This window comes from Hypomesus transpacificus, chromosome 14 (assembly GCF_021917145.1).
Source record: "Hypomesus transpacificus isolate Combined female chromosome 14, fHypTra1, whole genome shotgun sequence".
Taxonomy (NCBI): domain Eukaryota; kingdom Metazoa; phylum Chordata; class Actinopteri; order Osmeriformes; family Osmeridae; genus Hypomesus; species Hypomesus transpacificus.
This window is the reverse complement of record NC_061073.1, coordinates 2,752,232-2,773,767: the sequence shown is the minus strand read 5'-3', so window position 1 is coordinate 2,773,767 and position 21,536 is coordinate 2,752,232. Positions and strand designations below refer to the sequence as shown.

The window sequence follows — 21,536 nt, the reverse complement described above, 5'->3', positions numbered from 1 at the left end:
CCCCTCCTTTGGCATGCGGCTAATGGTCCGGTCAAGCAGACGCTGTTGCAGTCCGAATTCGATTTTCACAGTCTTTCGCCACACTCCCTTAAAATCAGGATTAAGACCATTTACAAGGCCTGGGTCACATCATGGGTTCGAGAGTTAAACTCGGCCACACACAGGCAGACCCAAGTGTAGGCACACATACACACTCACTCTCAGTTATAACGAGATGAAGACATTGCTTATCCCTTTTTCTATACACACACACACACTCCCACACATATAGACATCTCCAGGCCATGTTCCGTTGCTCACGACAAGAATCAGCCCCTCTCCTGTTGAGCATGTCTCCTATTAGCGAGCACATGTGGCCTGGTCAGGATTAGTGGGAACTGTCTGTGGGGCTGGAGAGAGCCTTTCCCTGCCCCCCACTGGACCCATGATGTCCTCTCATCCCATCCCCATCCTCTGCCTGGTCCTGGTTCTGGTCTGGGTGGTTCTGGTTCTGTTCCTGGTCGTAGTCATGATTCTCGTCCTGGTTGTAGGTCTGGGCCTGGGTCTGGTCCTGCCTCTAGCCTGGTCCTAGTCCTGATCCTGGTCCTGGTCCTGGTTCTGGTCCTGGTTATGGTCCTCATCCTGGTCTGGTTCTGGTTCTAGTGCTGGTTCTGACAGCATATGTTCCCATTATACAGGGCCCAGCCTCTGCATGTTACTCATTTGGACTTGGGGCGGCTTGACAAGAAAGAAAAAAAAAGGAGAGGGAATAATGAGTTCAAGATGAAGGGAAGATTATGGAGCGGCGCGGCTATGGCATGTGTTGCATTTCTCATGAACTTTGCCGCCATGTAGGGATGGAAGGAAGAAGGGAGGGAGGGAAGAAGAGATGGAGGAGTGACAGAACGAGGAGCGTGGTTAGTGGCTTTAATGCGTGACAAATTAGGAGAAACACCACAGAGGAGCTAGCGTCTCCATTTAACGATTGGGGAACTTCCAGGTTTTTACAGAATATCGATGATTGTGTTTTATTCATGTCTAATACGAGAAACAATGCCTGTGTGCTATGTGTATACTGCATGTGTGCTGCCTGTGTCCATGTGGTTACCTTACAATGTGACTCGTAAACACAGACCGTCTCTGGACTCCGACCACCAAACAACGATTAGAACTAGGCACTGCTGATCATCCATCTTCAGATGAACTTTCTACATGCACTATTTGGACCAATTGTCACTGTGGATAAAAGGGTCAGCTGAATGAATGGCGGGTAAAACGTATGTGTTGGTGTCCCAGTCACAGACCTCCAGTTCTCCCAGACTCTGCTAGGGCGGCCTGTGCCTTTTGCGACCGCAGGAGACTGCTACAGTGCAGCCAAGTGTCCTCAGGTAAGTCACACACTGTAGAAACCCCAAGTCAGAACTCTTGACGCAAGCTCGACATCAAACGTTTAGAATGTTCCCCCGTGGCAATTTAAAGAGTCTATTCGCTGTCTGTGATTGACACCGTGAGTGTGGAAGTCAGTCTAGTGTAATGGTTGTGGTGCATCGACAGGGCCAGTTCAGTATCAACCTCATAGGAACGGGTCTGAAGGTGGCCGAGTCGACAAAATGGACGTCCCAAGGCAACTATGTATCAGTCAAAGTCCACAGATCAGAGGTGAGGTTGGCAGTGATCCTCACCGCTCTGATCGGCTTTTATATCACGTGAAATTGGTGAATTCTTAAATAGACACTTAATGAACCATATACATCTTTTATGGGATATCATATTCTTCTTTATGCATATGTTGATTCATTGTTTGTTGCAGCAAGCCCAACGCAAAAATTAAGGATGAAACAATTGGCATTTGTCTTATTTACATTAGATTCACAGAGTAGAAATTTGTGTTCACGCAAACACCATGCTATCTATGGAATGTTCTAACCCACTCCATTCCCATCTTGTTTCTGCGCGTGTCTGTGTGTGTGTGTGCGTGCATCCATGTGTGTGTGTAGGATGGTGCTAGAATCTACGGACGCTGTGGTGGATTCTGTGGGAAGTGCATTCCCCATTCTCACAATGGACTTCTGGTCCGTGTCCAGTGAGGGCCAAACACCAACATCAAGGCAACAGTACTAACAACAACATCAAGAGTCCACACAGCAGTACTTCCAAGCATCCTGTGTCCTTCATCTGGGAATGTACTGTAGCCCTCTCATCGTCCTATCACAGCTGTCCTTGCACTCTTGGCAGCTGTAACAAAGGAACAGCTAGAAGATGCCGTGCGCTGTGTGCAGACCTGCTATCTCTGAAGACGAGCCAACTCTATTTTGTCCATCCTCGATGATGTTTGTAATGGTTACCAAACACATCCCCGTATCAGGATTATGAAAAACAGACTCGTTCAGATCCTGTCAAGTATTTTAGCCAAGTTCAGTTTTACACAAAGGGACACAATATTAATGGTATTAGACGAGGAAATCAACTGCACATGAAACTGTTCAATGCCTTGGAGACAGACACTGTTCAGGCAAAGTGATATAATAGTTATCTGTGAAATGACAAACACCATTGCATTGCATTACATACAGGGAAGCCTGTTCTAAACCTGAATGAGATATGTCTCAGTGATTGAGAACATTTGACTAGTTTAGTTGGGGTTGAGACTCCTCTTGAATAAGCTGCAGATCACATGATTGTTCCAGACATGGGTTCTAAACTCGAGATATTAGGGAAAGAGATAGTTAGCAGACTTTGTTAGCGTGTATGTGCTGTCCGTGTGCATGTTCCTACCTACGTCCTTCCGACCTGCCTTATCTTAAAGGTCAACGTAGAAGTCAACGTCCCTGAGCCCTCCGTTGCCTAACACTACTGAAAACTCTTTACACCCCAATGACTACTGACTGACATCGTGCTGTTACACTGATCTCTCAGCAGCATGTCAAGAGAAGCCCCATTCTATACCAATAGTGGTTCGGATCTGCCCGAGGGGAAGCAATTGTGTTATATTGTTTGTTTTTTTAAATCACTGTCAATTTTTTTACAAGGTCAACTCATGTACTCATCTCTGTTAATCTGTAGTCTGGGCTCAGGTGGAATCTCAACCCTCCTCTTCTCTGCTAGATTGGTGAGGTCCCTGTAAATCTCTCGAAGCACCCATAATCCTGTGATATGTTTCAGCATGTTGTAAAATATTTGTTAATTACCGTATTTATTCCATAATGATATGTAGATATATTCAATGTTAAGCGATGACGACTACTAAAAACGGAGAAGCCACTGTTTGTCAATTCGTTGCTGTGAAAGGTATGTGTTTATAGCATGTGTAACCACTAATCTGTATGAGGATCTTGGAATGGTGCTTTTGAATGACTGTAATTACCTCTGATCTTTAGAAGGAAAACACTGGCCTAGGATCAATATATGACGATGGATTCAACCTAGACACTGGCATAGGCTCTGAACCTGGGGGCAGCAGCCTTGAGACTTTTTTTACCCGAAGAGGTTTGACATGCAAGCTTAATATACTGTAAATGAAGCTAGCATGCTGCCCAAAAGGCCACCCTGAAGGAGTTCTATTTCTAAATGGACCTCATTATGACCACTAACTATAACAGCAGATGGGCAATCCTGACATTCTATCACTCTGTTAAGCTTTAACCAAAGTTTCTTAGATGCAGATTTTTTTGTTATATATCAGACAATGCAGCTACCGGTACTTTTAATTTAAGAAATGAATGAAATCCCCTAAAAAATTAAATGAGCAGCTAGAAAACGTTTGGCTATCATTCTTGTTTGATAGAGAATTGTACTATGAGGTCTGTATCAGAAATTTTACTTGATGCACTATGTGCTACATAGAAAAAAGTAAGCCTGTTTTCGATTTCTTTTTTAAAATAACAGTTATGATTTGTAACTTATGTGTATTTGTTAATATTCATACTTGAAGTGTATACTGTGTGTTGAATATCAAATGGGCATTGATATTGAACAAAAAAGGTGCTTGTTTTGCCATGTATTATCCAAAGATGTTAAGAATCATATTTACCTTATGTACAGTATTTAGCCTGTGGAAAATTGAATGATTCTTGAGTTTGTCACTAAATGTACCAATAATGTAAACATTGCTACCATTACTAACACTGTAAAAAAAGAAATAATAATAAAAAAAATCAGCTTTTCAATACATTTAAAGTTTTTCACAATTGTTAACACACGTTTCTCAAAACAACAACGGCTTTCTCAAAACTGCACACACAAAATGTTAAACCTGACACTCCCTTTGGAAGATGACTCTTTGCCATCAAATCTCCTACAGTTTTTCTCAATTGTTTACACACGATTACTGATACTTGAAAACAATGACCACAACATGTAACTCATGCACCAACCCCCTGATCCAATTTTGCTAAACTACAAGCACAATTCCTGCTTTTCACTCAAATAGCAGTTCTAAAACGAACTTTTTTCAAAACACTACACACAATTCTCTGCATTTGGCACAATTTTCATGAAGAAAATCTTTTGTTTTCACAAGGAACACACTGCCATTCAAATACGCACACTGACTCATCGCATGGGCAAACGCCTGTCACACAGTTTTACAAATAGCAATCAGAGCTTTAGCATATTAAGGCAAAAGATTACCTCTTCTGTTTTGGAGCAATGGATGCCAACATTGGAAGAGCCAGCCGCAGAGCCAGAGGAGTGAGAGTAAGAAGAGGAGGACGGGGAGGACGAGGATGAGGAAGGCCAAGGACCGTAATCTCTGATGAGATCCGAGCCGCTTTGGTTGATCATGTGGTCAACTAACAATGAGGGAGGCTGGGCAAAGAATACAGCCTAATTTTAGCAGGTACACTGTAGCATCCATCATCCGGACCCCCCAAAATTAGAATATGTAGTATAGAAATCTACTCTCACTACAAAATTGCAGTAGGCCTACTGCATATCAATACAGTACGCAATGAGTACAGTAGTGCTGCATTGCCTGTGGACTGTTCTGTAGGACTGTAAAAGTAAAGTATGTTTCAAGTATTTGGGAAATGTATTCCTACTTTGTATTCATACACAGTATTTACAGTTTTTGACTATTTGTTTGGCAGAACTGAAAGATTACCAACACAAGGTGGCCGGGAACGTCTTCTGTCTCCTGAACAGGAAACTGAAATCATGAACATGGTCTTAGAAAATAACGCCACAACATTACGGCAAATACAAAAAATGTGTGTAACCACTCGAGAAAAACGAACTGTTCACAAAATGGAACTTGGTACACACAGCCATATTTTCAAATGAAACACAAACCATTTATTGAATACACACAACTAAGCATTCGTCTGCACACTACCAAGCACTCACAGCACACCGAAGTTCAAAATTGAAAACACAATTATAGAAATGGAGCACACCATATGAATGACAATGACTCTGGAGAATGAGCCATTTCTCCTTAAGTAAAATGTTTCAGTGTAGGCCTACTTTTTTTCATTGTCAAACATAAAACAGCACGCAAATATGCAGAATAAAGTTTTATTTCGGTACACACAGAGAACAGTACAGTACTGTAAACCGGCCTGCTAACACCCCCCCCCCCCCCCCCCATCCCCACTCCTTGACGCGGTCTGTGTTCCGGTTGAATGGGACTCTGTACACCTGTTTCATCTGCATGGCATTCCTGCGAAGAATACAGTCCAATGTAGAGGCTGACGGTCTGGACGTTTCTGAATGTAGCATGGTCAGCCAGGATCCAAGTTTGTATTTGTCGGGTGTGATCGCGTTGTTCTCAAGAACCATATTTACAATTTCCGTCTCCTATTTGGCTGTGTTAAAGTCTCCTGACTGTATTTTATTGATTGATATGCAGCATTACAGTACACAAGACAAATAGATTTTGTACCTGTTCTCCATCCTGAAGGTTCAGGCAGCAACTGTGAAGTGGCTGAGATTTGGTTGGACCCTCTGGCCAGTCTCCTTCATGCTCAAACCATGGTTGAGCACATGGTCTACCACAGTTGCCCAAATCTCATTAGAGACGACCGTTCTCCTTCTTTCTCCTCTTCCTCCTTCTTCTTCTCCTTGTCCTCCCCCTTGTCCCTCTCCTCCTCCTTGTCCTCCTACTCCTCCTTGTCCTCCCCTTCCTACTCTTCCTCCTCCTCTTCCTTCTCTCTGTCCTCCTACTCCTCTGCTTGCTACTCCTCCTCCCCCTTGTCCCACTCTTTCTTGTCCTCCTCTTCCTCCTCTCACTCTTACCCCTCTCCTTCTCTGGTTGTCGATCTCTTCAAAGTTCTCTGTTGTTCACCAAACAAAACAGAGGCTCAAGGCACTTTTATGCTGCAGTCCTGATTGCAAATTGCTCAACAGACCTGAAAGTGTATAGAGATTTGAATAGTTGTGTGTTGTAGGTTGATGCTTTAACTAAACTTTATGTGTAGTGTTTTGACAAAAAGGTGACGTGTAATTGACATCAGAGTGTAAACAATGAAAGTCCGAGTCTAATGCAGATAAGAGAGTGTGAAGTAGTGCCAAATTGGGTAGAGTAATTGGTACAAATTGTGAAGGTTGTGCAAATTGTGCCGAATTTGCATGTTTTTTTGTGTGTCAACGACTGAGAAAAACTGTATTCAAAATCTTTACTACCATTTATGACAATAAAGAAAAAAACACCAGGATTAGAATGACCTCGAAGTCCGATCTTACAAGCTTTCTCCACAGTGTTGGGAATGAAGGCAGCTTAATGTGGCATGGGTTCATGTGTGCATGATTACCACATCTCCTGTGGCTCCACCACAGAGCAGACTAATACTGAGTGGCAGGGGGTCAGGCAGGACCCCTGTGTTCGCTGGCTTGTGGGTCCATGTGGATCCACTTACTGGTGCAGGTTGCATTTCCACAACATGAGTTGAGTTCAGCTCTACTCAGCAAAACATTAACACAAAACGTTTTAGCTCTTTTCCTGCTAAAACAAAGTGTCGGACCCACATCTTGAGCTGTCAGATCAACACATGACTCACGCAATGTTTAGGTCAAATCAGTGAATGAGGTCATTTTCAATTGTTATGTCGAAGAACAAAATTATAGTTTTGGACTAATTATGTCACATAGAAAGACAAACAAGGCCCAAGTAGTGACGGCGCAGTCACTTCGGTGAGGTCAGCTGTTTATATACTGGCCACTTCTCCAAGGTTTGTTGCACAGTGTTCGCTTTGTACATTAAATGAATCCAGATACAATCATCCCAGAAGACTTGCTTTGATTCTGTGCCAGGCGGGACGAAAAAATACCTATGGTATCTACCGTAAACTAATGATATGGAAGAAGTTTATGTCACAACAAAAAACATCCCCAAAGCGGTTTTCCAGTAAAGTCAAGCTGTGCTCGATGTCCAGACATTCACTCTTCTGCCTACTACGAAGAAGTCAGGTGGGTTTTCCTTGGCGATGCCAGACATCGCTAATAGCTGGGTTGGAATGCATAGCATCACACTGAGGCTCCTCATAAAAGTCAAATACTCACTAATGATGATTTTAGCCATGATACATGTTCTACTCTAAGGAATCGTTCAGACTAGATCATTTAGTAGCCTATTCGGTTCCACATACGATACAACCTTTTCTGTGGCCGAGTTGAGGACTGGATTGATTTTGATGAAGCCAAATACTGAACATAGATACATTTCTTTTTGATAAGCAGTTTACAGTGTACCTCTTTTTCCAGAAGTGACCCCAGAGTTAGATGAACACTGCCCTCTATTGGATAAACAGGTAATTATACCCCTGTCCTGGGAGGCAGGGAGGGAGGATTTTCATTCTCTTGATCAGATATGACCACATTTGAAAATGTAGATTACTGATATAGAATGTCGAATAATGGATTCAGAGTGTAGAAAAGTCATATTAATCTACTCCCAACAGTTATGAGATAACAATCTAATTTAAATAATCTCTGTTCCTGAAAAATCCCATCAGCTTTCCCAATTCTGTAAATGTGTATTTAACACTATCTAGAGCATATTTGACATTTTACGAAACTCCAGAACATCTAAGCTTCCAGTTTTTAAGATTTTGTTTTGGGCATCCACTTAAAGCCACAAGATGGCAGTGCAGCATCAAATAAAGTATGTGGGGGTATTCATGCTGTTGATCCTGGGAAATATGAAGAGAAACATGTTTTTTAGCTGTTTTTTGTCCCACAAGTTCTCTCAAACTGTGTGCCTGTTTACACTCCCGTCAGATATAACGTTGTTAATGATTAGTGTCTCTCTCTCTCCCTCTCTCTCCCTCTCTCCTTCTCTCTCCAAATCTTTTTGCGACTAAGTCCACCCTCCATTTGGTATGGAAACATATCTCTGTCTTTTTTCTGGCCACATTTTTTTCCCTTCTATGTTTTTTGTAAATCAATTGTGTTTAAATAATAAACTGTGGACAGTGTTATTTCCTACTATTAAAATCGAATGTTCTTTCTCTCTTTCACCTGAACACTGAGAATATTCTTGTTTTATAGTTAACAGTATGCCAGAGAGCTCTCTCTCTCTCTCTCTCTCTCTCTCTCTCTCTCTCTTGCTCTCTCTCTCTCTCTCGCTCTCTCTCTCTCTCTCTCTTCTTCTCTCTCTCTCACCTCTGTGTATTTACTGGCCTAAAATATATTCCCTACAACATATTTTTGTAAATTAAATGTGTTCAAATAATAAGCTGTGGACAGTATTATCCCTTACTATTAAAATGTAATGTTCTTTATCTCTCTCTCTTTTTGTCTTGCTCTCTATAAATGGACATCATTGGACATGTCCAATGCATAAAACTAAAGAAAGTGTTTCCAGAAACAAAAACTGTTAAAATCCAAAATGTTCCTTCTCTTTATCATTCTGTGTATTTTTGTCTCTCTGTTTCCTATTTTAAATACCAGCTTACCCTTATTGCACTGTTTCATTGTCTCTTGTTTGTAATGTTTTCTGCCGTGCTAAATGTGCATAGCTGAAAACAACTAATTAGAGAAAGGCAGGATTTGTGCTTCTCCCATGTCAGCTGGTTTATTTCAGGACTTTGGGGCATTGGTTGGCAATCGCATATGTAGTCAGTTCTTCTGGAAGGAGTAGTGTCAACTATGCCTGTAACCGAGTGAGACCGAATGAGGTCATTTTCAGCTATTGCGTTACACACGTCTGAAGTGTCCATTTGTAACAGCTGCGTTCGATGTGTGGGGGATTTCAGCTCTTGTCCTTTCCTGAGCGTGCGACCACGTTACATGGCTGTTTGGTATGGTCTCCGGATCGGCACAGTCCAAACAAGGCCAGGAAAGATGTTTGGGGGGGGGGGGGGGGGGGGGTCGGGGGGAGTAAGAGGGATAATGGGGGGTTAGTTGGGGGGTTGTGGGGGAGTGTATCGGTGTAGTGGGGGGGTAGAAGACCCCTCGGGTTGAGAGGAATGTCCAGGAAGTCTGTGGGCACATGTGGCCCCTGTCGAACAGCGAGCAGCCGTGTCTCTGATACTGTTTGATCCGTGAATGTGAGACGGTGGTGTGAATCACACATTAGGGCTCGCAGAGCACACACCACTACTGGCGGAGCTAGAAGGGATTTGGACATTTGCTCTGGGGTTTTTGTTTTATGACTCCACACTGCTAAGCAGAACACACTGGCTGTACATGGCTGGACACTCCAAGGGATATACTTGGCAGTAGTGCAGGGGCCATTCAAGTCTTGGGCTTATTCCACATGAGGATAAACAATACTACATTCGATGAGGTAAAAGATTCCGGTCAAACAGTCCCCAAAAAATTGGGTTATCAACTATTAAGAATATTTACAAATTTATGACCAGGACTTTATTTGTGCAAAACGCTTTCCCGTAATAAAATCTGAAGGCAGTTAAGCAGTCTGGAAAATGTTGACTGGGTCCATGCAGTTAGAAGTTGTGAAGTGAAGGCCAGACATACCTGTGTCCACTTCATTGTGTAGATACCTGATAATAATGGTTGTTCCACCGCTGGAAAAAAACTCATTATATTTAATGACTTAGCTCCCAGAATTGAGTGAGCTATCTGGACACTTTAACAGACTGTGTCTGAGCATGTAACTAGGGCATATTAAAGTCTGTAAATAGAAAGCTGTCTTTGTTCCATTGCAGCAGGTCTATAAGAGGCCTGTCGTGTGTACTCTACAACCTATTTAATCACACACACCCCAGTGATGACACAGACAACAGGCCAGACTAGCAACTGAACACACGAAAAAGAATGCCACATCTCTCTTAAACTCCCCCTTCCTCCCTCCCTCCCTCCTCTCTCCCGCCCCTCCTTCACTCCTCCTCTCTCTATTCTGGCCTCACAACATTGCTTTGCCTTTACACTGCCAGTCATTTGTGTGTTGTGCCTTGAGGAAGATGCATTGCATTGACAGTATGCTTTTTTGCAGTTCATTTAAACCCCCCAAATCAATCTATCCTTTTGGTGATTATGGATAGGCACTAGTACCTAGACTACCTAACGTTAGTCCTCACTTTCTATTGACTGAATAGAGGTGTGATAATGCCTCAGATTGATTGACGCAGACTTTTTATTCTAACTTCTAGCTTTATCTGCTCCCAGTTGTCAGCACATATACTTACAGTTGATGTAGAGCACATCATTAAAGCCAAGCCATGATTGTACTACAAACAGCTGCAGTGACTGGAGTCAAATATCATTTAGAAATATAAGTTAGAAGAATATAGAAATATAAAAAAATTAAGAACAAAGCTGGACAGGGAGGGAATGTGTTTCGATTGTTGATTATGCTTCAGCGAACCATATATGCTTACCTCAGACTGGAGGTTAAATACCTGCCTTTTTAGTTCATTTTCAGTGTACTACCATTTGTCCGGGAGACTGGGGTTAGGTCTGACCTTTGCAGACCTTAGGAAAACCCATTTCAAAGGTTAAGTGGAGACTGTTTTTGAAAATCACCGCACTTACATTTAGGAGAACAAAAAATAGTTGATTGCTAAATGTTTTCCTGTAAAACAAGCCACATGAACCAGCATTCTGTATTTGCTTTTAATATTTGTTCGATGAAAAAGTGTTTAGCAGTGTTGGCCTATAATGAGAAAGAGAATTGTCTTCTGAGAAAACCTGTCATGGTGACTTATAAAGTGTGTACATTGTCCTGAACGATGAGTTGCTAAGCAGCTGTCAATGGCAGCACCACTTTCCTCAGTCAGGTTCAACGTCAGGTTCAAAGATGACTGAGTATCATTCATTTCTTTGTTGCACATCAAGTGATAGTTTGACCACCTCATGAAAATGTCAGCAGAATTACTTGACTGTTAATTTCAGGCACTGACGTCAAAATCAATCCTTTTTGTCTGTGTCATTACAAGTAAAAACGGTTATTGTTTGTAATATCATCAAGTGTGCAGTTTGACAGAATGGGCAAGTTACCATAAGGTAAAGTATAGGTTGATACAGGCAAAGTAGGCCATTGTTGTCTTCAACGAGTGTGTTGAATGATTTGCAGTGTACTGCATGCTTCTACAAAGTAATAAAAATGTTTTGTGAAGGCTGAGAGTTGAGACTAGACAAAGACAGGAAAAAAACTGTAACTAAGAACAAAGCTTGTTATATCAGTCCCATCTAAGAGTGGTACTTAGTGAACATTTGGAAATGATTTACGGCCCCTTTGCACTGATCCATAACCCTGACTCTGACAGGGTTAACTCCAATCAATCACTTCCTCTGAAAGGACCCTCCATTTTAAGAGTACACTCATTTGCCTTCCTTCAGACTAAACAACGTTTTCTCAGAACTGTGAGACACTAACGCTAGCCTTCCTTGTCAAGTATACTTGTAGATATAATCTCAGTGAACCAATGTCTCGATTACTTAAAAACTACAAGAAAGAAAAACTTTGATCTACAAATACAATTTTGAACAAACTCCAGTACAAAGATTATTATTTTGCGATAATGCCTTTGCTTTGGAAAAGTCAATTTAGAGACATTTAAAACCAGACAGGTGAAATATCTATATATTGTGTACAGAATACAGCTATGCAAGCAGTCATACTGTACACAGTATACAACTGTATACATAACATAAGGCATGAGCCAACCTCCAAAACACACACACCCACGTTCAAATCACATCTTGTGCCATTAGGATTTCCTGCCACACCTCTTTTTAAAAAGATCCTAAAATCCAACCAATTTCCCAGCTACTCCAAACACCTCTCCTGCCCACTCAGAACCTCAGTGAGTGGTCCTGTCTGGGGACGATGCTGACTGACGTGGGGTCTTCCTGTCTGGTGTGGAGGGTTTGTAGGGTCTCCCTATGTGGTGAGAGGGGCCTCTCAGCCTGTCTCAATACTCACAGCAGCACTACACCACAGACATTGCCACTTCAGACAGCAGCAGACCCGTTTAAACTAAGCCTTTCACATCCCTCTTCAGCCACTTGCCATGAAATCCACCTCTTCATCCTCCGTTAACCAGTTGAGCGTCCTGATGGGGAGTAATTTAGTATGTTTATGACGAGGGTGATTTGATAGTTTTTTTTACTTAGCTAAAGAATGGATGGAATCAGTGAACTTCATTATCTAAAATGTTCCTGTTTGAGAGAGTATGAAGGAGATCACTTTTGAGACTCTGTAGTGGTGCTGGCTATATATCAAATTATTTTAATTAAGAGGGGATTTTTAATATTTTTTTCCTTTTCCCCCAGTTTCTGGATGAACTGTCTACCCTCCAAACTGTTCTGTTTTGAAAGCCTGTTTTGAGTCAAAGTCTGGTGACGTCCTCAGCTAAATTATATTGAAGTTAAAATAACAAGAACCATTTTAACTCTAGGCTGCGTAATCACGGCTTGTGCGGGCGATTCTAAAACCGTACAAAGTAGCCATCATCTGTCCCTTAAGGCTGCGTCTTTTCAAAACAACCTCAAATTCAAGCCTCATGGCTGAAACTCAGCCGTTGCCCGTTGTTCCATTCTCATCATGAATGACGGATGCAGACTGTACGAGACAGATTCATGGATTTTCACATGTTTTTACGGGTGTCTGAATTTCATTTCATTTTAGCACCCCATATGGTACCACAATTCAAAACTACACTGACTCCAGCTGCTTGTGACACCTCAACTGGCACTGTGCTCAGAATCAGTGACCATTGTGACCAGACTGTCTGTCAGTTGCCATAAGGAGAAGATGTGACTGAAATTAATTGCTCCACACGAGCCATAGCGGTGTTTTATAATTAGGGAATAATCTCGGTGACTACAAGTTTCCCTATCTTTGCTAAACCGTAACAAAGTGTTACTACATGGCTGTTCCTTTGTAACTATGATGTTTTTACTACAGATATCGCTACGAGGTTACATGGTTAATGTAACAGTAATGTCAAATGTTGCTTTGATCTCTGAGTGCCCAGTTTGGACTGATTCAAACACCTGACAGGAAATTCACTTCTTTGCACCTCTGCCGTCTTTTCACTGTCATGTGCCATGCTTGTCTGCCAAATGTGTCTTGGTCAAGTACGAGTGTCAGTCATGTGTCATCCCTGTAGATACTAGCATGGACATCGTCAAGGGAGAGGAAGAATCCTCCCTCGTCACTGTGCTGCCTCTGAATGTGTGTCTCCATTCCCCCAGGAGAGGATGACTGGGTAGACAGATGAAAGACAAGACACAGACGTCAGATGTCCGGGGATCTGCCAGAGACAACAACATCTGATGCCTTAGCGGATTTGTGTGGAGCCTCTGTTGTCCATTCAGCAACTTCAAATTAGAAGCTGGGGATGTTTTTGACTTTTCAATACGAGCATGGTTGACACATGTGAAGACACTGTGATGTGGTCGACAAGTGAAATGAACTGAGCAGTCAAGTTTTGTCTGTGTCTTTCCTCTTCTGTTTGGGTTAATGGAGCCCCAAGCTGGACCAAGACTGTTGCCATGACAGCAGACACACTCCACAACATATACTAAAGACTGGCCCCTATCGGTTTAGGTAGGACTGTCCTCCCAGAACATCTTTAATGTGCACCTCTTACAAATGGCAGTGCCAGTGAAAGAAGCTTGAAGACATTGAGCCCACACATCGAGAGCTATTTGTTCTTGCTGTTGATGGTTTGCCAGATAAGTATGTTATAGTCAAAGCAACAGCCCCCGTCGTCCCCTCACGCTTCCACCTTTACACCTCTCTCATCTTGATCTATTGTTGCATGTTCCATCCCTGACATGCCCTTTTACCTGCATGAATCCACACGCACAATGACGTTCTGGATTCTTGTCTTTATGAGTAGATGGGCCACGACAAAGGCTTCAAACTATCCAAATTATCTCCCCTGGGTGTTCCTCAAAAGGTATTAAAACTATCTGGGACATAATCTTAAATGGTTTTGCTCAAATGTCAAAACAAAAGCTAAATTCTCATTGTGAGGATAATAATCACATCACACATGAGCTGTGGGGTGTGTGTGTGATTTTTGGTGAGTGATTTTGAGTTGGCACGCACATTGATATTACCAAGAATGTGGGAAAAGGTGTTTGATCCTTGTATTATGTGGAGTTCAAGAGCAGAAGATGCTTATTACAGCGCAAGGTGGAATTTTTTGCCATCTGATTTATATCAAGTGAAAGACCATGGTAATTTGACTGATGGAAGCATTTTTATTACAGAGCTTGTGGAGTTAGTCCAAATGATAGCCTACTTATTTGTTTACCCACTCTTTTGTCTTTGGATGATTCTCTGGAATGTTTATGTTCCCTCATTCATGAGAGAGGTTTTACCTGGAGTCTGGAGATGTATCTCAGGTAACAAACCCAAAGAGATACACCTGTCTAGTGCCTGCATAACGAGGAAGTAAGTATTTTGGGCCACTGGCAGAAGCCAAAGTCACAGACGGCAGTAGCAGAACAACTCTCTTTTAAATCAAAGCTTTATGTCTTGCGTGGTGTCTCCTGTGTGGGGTCTCCCGATCAGAGGATTCAGATCCCACACGTGATGAACGTTTATGGATAGGAAGGTTGACGGGACCATCGTGGTGTTAGGAAGAGTTTTGGTACTCAGCGCACCGTGATCCCCAAAGTCCAGTGAATACATAATAACAGCATTTCGAACGAGCCCAGGAATGAGTAGGAAAGTGCGAGAAGCTGGCACAAGAGGAACAAGACGTTGAAACAATAGCATTAGAGTTGGCGGCTCCCTTGCGTTCACAAATAACTCCGGGGGTATCGAGACATTTTTCCTGGCAGCATGCATGAGATTGTTGGGGTGAAACTAATTGTGCGTTAAGTATTTTTGGCCATTGGAGGAAGCCAAAGCAGACAGGGCTGTGACATGCAGTAGCCCTCTCATCTGGAGGGGATCAACTGGCTGATGTGTAAACAAGAGTGCAGAGGAGGGGGGGGGGGGTCAAGGATGTGTGTTAGGGGGGGTGGGGTGCTATTCAGATGGATCCCTTTTTGTGCTGCAGCTCGGGAGGAGGGAGAGTTCAACTTAAAGACGCACATTTCACATTTGAAAGAGAAGATACAGCTTGTGGCGGACTACAACTCCATAACAGCGGTAGCAGTGGCGAGGTTCAGCTGACCCCTACATGGATTAAACATCCACGAAGAGTTCATGGTTTGGCATCTAATCTCCGCATCTATTGTTACACCAAACAAACCGCCCTGTGTGGACGACAACAGTACTGTAAGTCGGTGGGTCTCAATGTACCGCAATGTCCTGCGTTACAGTTACCCTCGCTGTGGTTCCAGAGAGGAATGATGTTCTGTATCTCCAGATCAGATTTACTCGCGGGCTACAGATAGCGGCCGAGCTGCTAGCTCTGAGTCGGACAAAGCACGCTGTTCTCCAAGAAGGCCGTTCTCTTTTCACACGCCAAGTCGCTGGCTCAGCACAGCTGCCGAGGCATTAGAATTAAATTATGGGAATATTTGTTCTGCACTCTGTCGATATGGTCGGAGCATTGATTCTGTCCATCCTTTATCCCTGTAGGAGTTCTGATTCTCATTTCCTGGACACATGATACGGTATCAAAGTGCTTTATGCATGCATTCCTGGATGGTGTACTTGCCAGATCTAGGACCTCACCACTTGAGTTCAAATCTTCTTTTTTGGGGGGGGAGGGGGGTGAACTGGATTTGGGATTTCATGTGATGGGAATTTCCTTTTAGAGAGAACCATTACAAAAGGCAGTGAAATATTTATATTATTTATTTTGGTCCAGGATGTGTGGTACTTGGACGCTTAAACTTAACATAAAAATATATCCAAACTGCATTTCAACACCTAATAACAAAAAGCCATTACATTCTACAGACTGTAACGTGCAAGTACTGTAAAACTCTGGGCCTTTTTGGAATATTTTGGAAAAAGCAAACTTTTCGACTGGGCTTTTTCATGTTGTTGTCAAAGTCCAACTTCTTCCCGCTTCCAGCCATCCATGACAGAACAATAAAACTGTTAGTCTCCACATCATGGAGGAAGCACAAGCGCGTTTGTCATGGCTGCTTGTGAAGTCTCAGACACAGTGGGGTGCCTCCAACGTGTCAGCACAGACAGAGGGAGCAGAGCTTGGCAGCCATCCATACGTGCTCCGGAGGCTGGTACCAGGAACAGTTGCTTAGACTCACATCAAATGGAAGTGAAGGTGGAGAATCCTATTAACAGAGCAACCTTGACAATGCATGAAGAAGAGGGATGGAAATGGGGAAGGTCTAGCTCAGTGGTTAGAACACTTAACTGCAGATAAGAGATTGCGGATCCCAATCCCCCCTGTACTGTACTGCTAAATGAATACATAAATACACTTTGATTCATATCCAAATATGACCAAGGTGCAGAATGCTGTTGTAGTGCAGTGTGTGCATGATGTCTAACTGACCCTCTTAAAATACAACTTGTTGCGGATGATTCAATCCTCCCCTCCACATACTGTATGAATATAGAAATGGATTTCTTTCATAAATCAACGCGAGACAGAAGAATGCAGAGGCCTTAGTTTCTGCTGTACTGTAAATGAAAGGCACTATTTCTCGCTGAGGTCTGGAAAGAATTTCTTCCCCATTGCAAATCAGTGCAGTCTGATTCCTCAGCAAATTGGTGAAATAGATTTAACGTGTTGCAGGCAACCGCAGACAGCACAGAGTCAAGCTACAAATAACACAAAATGTTATGTGTGAGAAATACAGCAGAAGGTGTAGAGGGAGAGGAGAAATACGACCGAGACAGTTCAGGTCTTTCTTTTCTAGCAATCTGAAAGGGAATGACACACACTATAAATTGTGAGACTCTTACACACCAGCCAACAATGTTCTCTGTATGTGTCCGACAATCAAGATTTTTTTGCCATTCATGTGAGATGTTATCGATTTCTCAGCAGCCATGATGCGCAACTACACAACGCTATAGTCAGGGTTTGACGTTGCATGTTTAGTACATTTACATTTAGTCATTTAGCAGACGCTCTTATCCAGAGTGACTTGCAGTAGGTACAGGCACATTCCCCTCGAGGCAAGTAGGGTGAAGTGCCTTGCCCAAGGACACAACTTCATTTTGGCACGGCTGGGAATTGAACCAGCGACCTTCTGATTACTAGCCCGATTCCCTAACCGCTCAGCCACCTGACTCCCTAAACTAGTAAACGAGAAAGAAACGTCCCCCCTGAGAGGCTGCGAGTGGCACATTACCTTCTGTTGCCCAGTGCCCTGGAACAGCTGCTTTCATTTAGTAAACTCACTGGAAGGGTCAGTTGTGGAGCAAAAGATCACTGGTATTTCTCTTTGTCTGTTATGGGTGAATTACGAATGGCTGATTTTTCAGTTACTGTAATGACCTTGTTGGTGTTTCAACAAATTGGCAGCTGATTGAACATTCACTCTTTCCCCTTCTAGACTCTCCTTGAGTCTTTGTTCGTGTGTTGTTGTATACTGTACCGTAGATTACGCATTACATATCCAAGAACTAATCAGAGGTCGTTGAGTGCATGAGTGGTCTAAAGCATGCTAATAATTCATCAGTTCTCTTAGGTTTCAGAAGTTTGACAGATCAGATGTAAGCTTGATGCTGTTCAGCTTGCTTGCCTATGTGATTCTCTGATTTGCCAGCTACTTATCTGAGACTTGGCAGGCTCAGACAACAAGACCTGGAGTGGGAATGATTCTAGTCAAGTATAAATAGTTTCCACGGGTAATTGACCCTTTTCCTGGACACACACACTGGCAGATCAAAAGGGGGTATCCCCTAGACTCTGAAGGCCACTGATTAAACACATTCTAAAGTATTTTCCTTTTATTTCCTGGGTAAATGTGACGAGTGCCAATGCCAACGTGTTTCATTAAGCTGCAATGAGAACTATGTGTCTGTCTGTTTTACTGTCTTTGGTTTGTGTGTGCATGTGTCTGTGTGTGACTGTCTGTGTGTGACTGTCTGTGTGCGCGTGTGTGTGCGCTTGTGTGTGTGTGTGTGTGTGTGTGAGTGTGTGTGAGGACACAGGCCGAGGGAAGTAATGTGGCGTGTTGCCAGATAAATCTCAGTCTTACAAGAAAGACGAGCGGCATTGTTCCAGCAGCAGATACCAGCTTTTGCTCTCAAATCCCTTCTGGCCCGGCCTGAAATTTCAGCCATGTAGAGAGAGCAGGAGCAGAGCAAGGCCCAACAAAAGATGACATTGGCTTGTAAGTTTTAGGCGATGACGCTCGGGGGGATTCCATTATGTGGCTGTCACACAGTGTTAGACGAGACACCAAACACTTTCATGTGTGGATTAACGTTTACCCATTGCAGATAATAGATATTTGCCATGACTAAGCCCTACCCCCTATTGACTTGTTTTCCTTTAATAACTTCTTGCAAGCAAGCACATTTTGATGAGAGCAAGAATGCTGACGTCTCAGAAGTTGGAACAAAGAGGTGTGTCTTACAAAGATAAGCAGCTTAATGTATTTATTGATGTATATATTTCAGATGAGATATTTTATATTTAAGATATCTTTTTGACAACTACTTTAGTACATTTGCATTGGCAGAATGTATGTTTAAGATCTGAGAGAATCTCATGACAATTATGTGTTTTTTTAAAGATTTTTATTTCCACAGTTACGTTATTGTACTGTGCTAACTACACATGTCTTTTTATTAGAATCTGGGGCTGCCGGATTAATTCTGGCACAGAAAAGAATACCAAATTTGACTATGAATGGATTTTCTCAAACATTTATTGTACTTGGTTTACAAACAATAAAACACTTCATACAGTGTACATAACCTTTTTTGGTGTGTGTGTGAGTTTAAGGCTATCTGGTAAAGAGCTAAATGTTTCATAAGCACCAGTGTTATTCTTGGGAGTTAAAAGGATTACAAACACTGATTTTGCCAAGGGTTTATATAATGCTTTGCAGCATTAAATCATTGACACCAGAAGAGATTTATAAAGACGTTTCCCTTAAAAGAGCTGCTAAGTGCATGCTGAAAACAGTGTCCTCTGTGAGGAGGATAGAGTGTGCAGGCTAGTCATGCAGAAGACGAAGAAGTGACTAGGATAGACAGAGATCTTACATGTGATCTTACAGATAAAGGTAAAGATTTAGCTCATAAGCCATTTCTTTTTCATTTTATAGATGTTCATTTTGTGTTTTTTGTCATGTACTTTTAATTCGCTTTGATAAAGCAGTTCCACAGCAAGCACTTCATTGGAAATAATTAATACTGTATACTATAAATGTGAAAAAAAACTTTTAATCAAATATTTGATTTGATTAAAAGATTTCAAATTGGATTTGATAAGATTGAGCTGGTATGTAATTCCCATGCCAGCTCATGAATGACATAGATGTTCCTCCAAAGAACAGCCATTTCCTCTTCTTCCATGGCTTTATACTTCCCATCCAATTGCTAGAAGAGACAATGGTCCAAAGCAATCACATCCAATCGCTCACTCTGAGAGACCTCAAAGCTTTAAAAAAACGTGACGTGAGCGCCATTTTCCTCAGGGCTGTCTCAAAGCCTCCAATTGGTTCCCATGCTCTTTCTGACCACAAGCTCCTTAGTCAGAGGTTAACCAATCACAGAGTCCAGGAAGTGAGAAACATGGTTTGGTTTTGTCATTTGTATTGTGCAAACCTTTAGGAGAGAATATTAACACTCACTACTGGGCTTTCAGCTTTTATGTATTTGTCATGGGTAGGATTTACATTTGGCACTGGCACAGTATGAAATTCAGACAGACGGGAATAACTGGCCTGATACATGTTCCGTAATGAGCGAACACCCAGAGAAGCACAACTGAAATCATTTGAAACTTGTTCCAGCATTTATCACCATTCACATACTGTATCCCCTCAGCTGACGTGTCCATTGTTGGTTTTGCTCAAACAAGAAATTACTTTCTCTCTGTTCACGCTCAATCGTTTCAGTCATGGCTGCCTTTTCTGATAAAGCCATAGTATAATAAGTGGCCATAGCCTAGTGTAAATATTCTGTACAAATGATGTTGTGCTAGAGCCTAAGGCTGTGGGGTACACTGAAATGCATGTGTGTTTTGTAATTAGAGATGGCAGCCATGCTGTCAAATATAGGCTGAGGTGAAATAAAATGAAATTATTTCAATAAAACGACGGTGAAGTGAAAGAGCCCTTGTACAGAGTACCACACAAGCACTGCTGCAGTCCTGTCGGTTTAACAAGCAATAGCAAGTGCTGCTGCCAAGCCCAGTAATACTCGTAACACATTGAGTTTGGGTGTTCCATCCCAGATATGTGTATGACAGAGGGTCCAAGTTCTGCTTTGGACAGCCTTGAATGCGATGGATCTTTATGTTCTCAAATCCCCAAAGAGGTATACGAGAGCGCGGAAAAATAATTTATTGTAACAAAATAAAGTACTAAAGTTTTTGTTTTTTTTACTCATTTAGATTTGATTGTGTTTTTCTTTCTTTTGCCATTGATTATTTGATGACATGTGACATTATCGTGTAGGCATTGTGACATTGAAATAAATCATTTTTGGATCATCCAAGTGAGAGTGAACCTTGGGTAAACCCCTACAGCTTTTCTACTGAATGAGTGCTATAGTTTCAAGTAACATTTTGAAATACGCTTGTCATCCAATTGCTCATGACTTTCCCCAAGGTGAAGCTATGCTTGTGCAACACTTACAGTGACTTCATTTTGTTTCTCTGATGTATAATTTCACACAATTAGCACAATGTTTCCATCTCCTTCAGGATCTTCAAAGACACAAAGAGGAACACCTGTTTCCCCTAGTTTCGTCGTGATTACACTCATTTTTGCCCTGGGGGAAAAGATGGGTGTAGAATGCTAACTATTCCAAAGGGGCGGTTTTGACAGCTGTGCACAATGAATTCCTAGTTTCAAATGTTGTAAAGATTATATCCTTAGGAATTTGCTCTGCTAGCTCAAGATGTGTGTGTGTGTGCGTGTGCGTGTGTGTGGGTGTGTGTGCGTGTGTGTGTGTGTGTGTGTGTGTGTTCAGGGCACAGCTGGAAGCAGCAGGTTCACTGGGAACAGGACTGCACCTGAACACTAGAGAATATTCTTGTTTTATAGTCAACAGTATGCCAGAAGAGCTCCCTCCCTCTGCTCTC

At 42.3% G+C, this 21,536-nt stretch overlaps 1 protein-coding gene across 1 annotated transcript in view; it reads left to right on the top strand.

Moving 5' to 3' along the window:
* LOC124476236 (A disintegrin and metalloproteinase with thrombospondin motifs 20) overlaps positions 1 to 4,117 on the top strand; it is a 79,355-nt gene extending 75,238 nt beyond the window's left edge. Inside the window, exons 37-39 of the mRNA XM_047033183.1 lie at positions 1,276 to 1,367; positions 1,534 to 1,638; positions 1,977 to 4,117. Coding sequence (XP_046889139.1) covers positions 1,276 to 1,367; positions 1,534 to 1,638; positions 1,977 to 2,066 — 287 coding nt within the window. The 3' untranslated portion in view covers positions 2,067 to 4,117. The remainder of the gene's footprint in view (positions 1 to 1,275; positions 1,368 to 1,533; positions 1,639 to 1,976) is intronic.
* Positions 4,118 to 21,536: the final 17,419 nt, after the last annotated feature.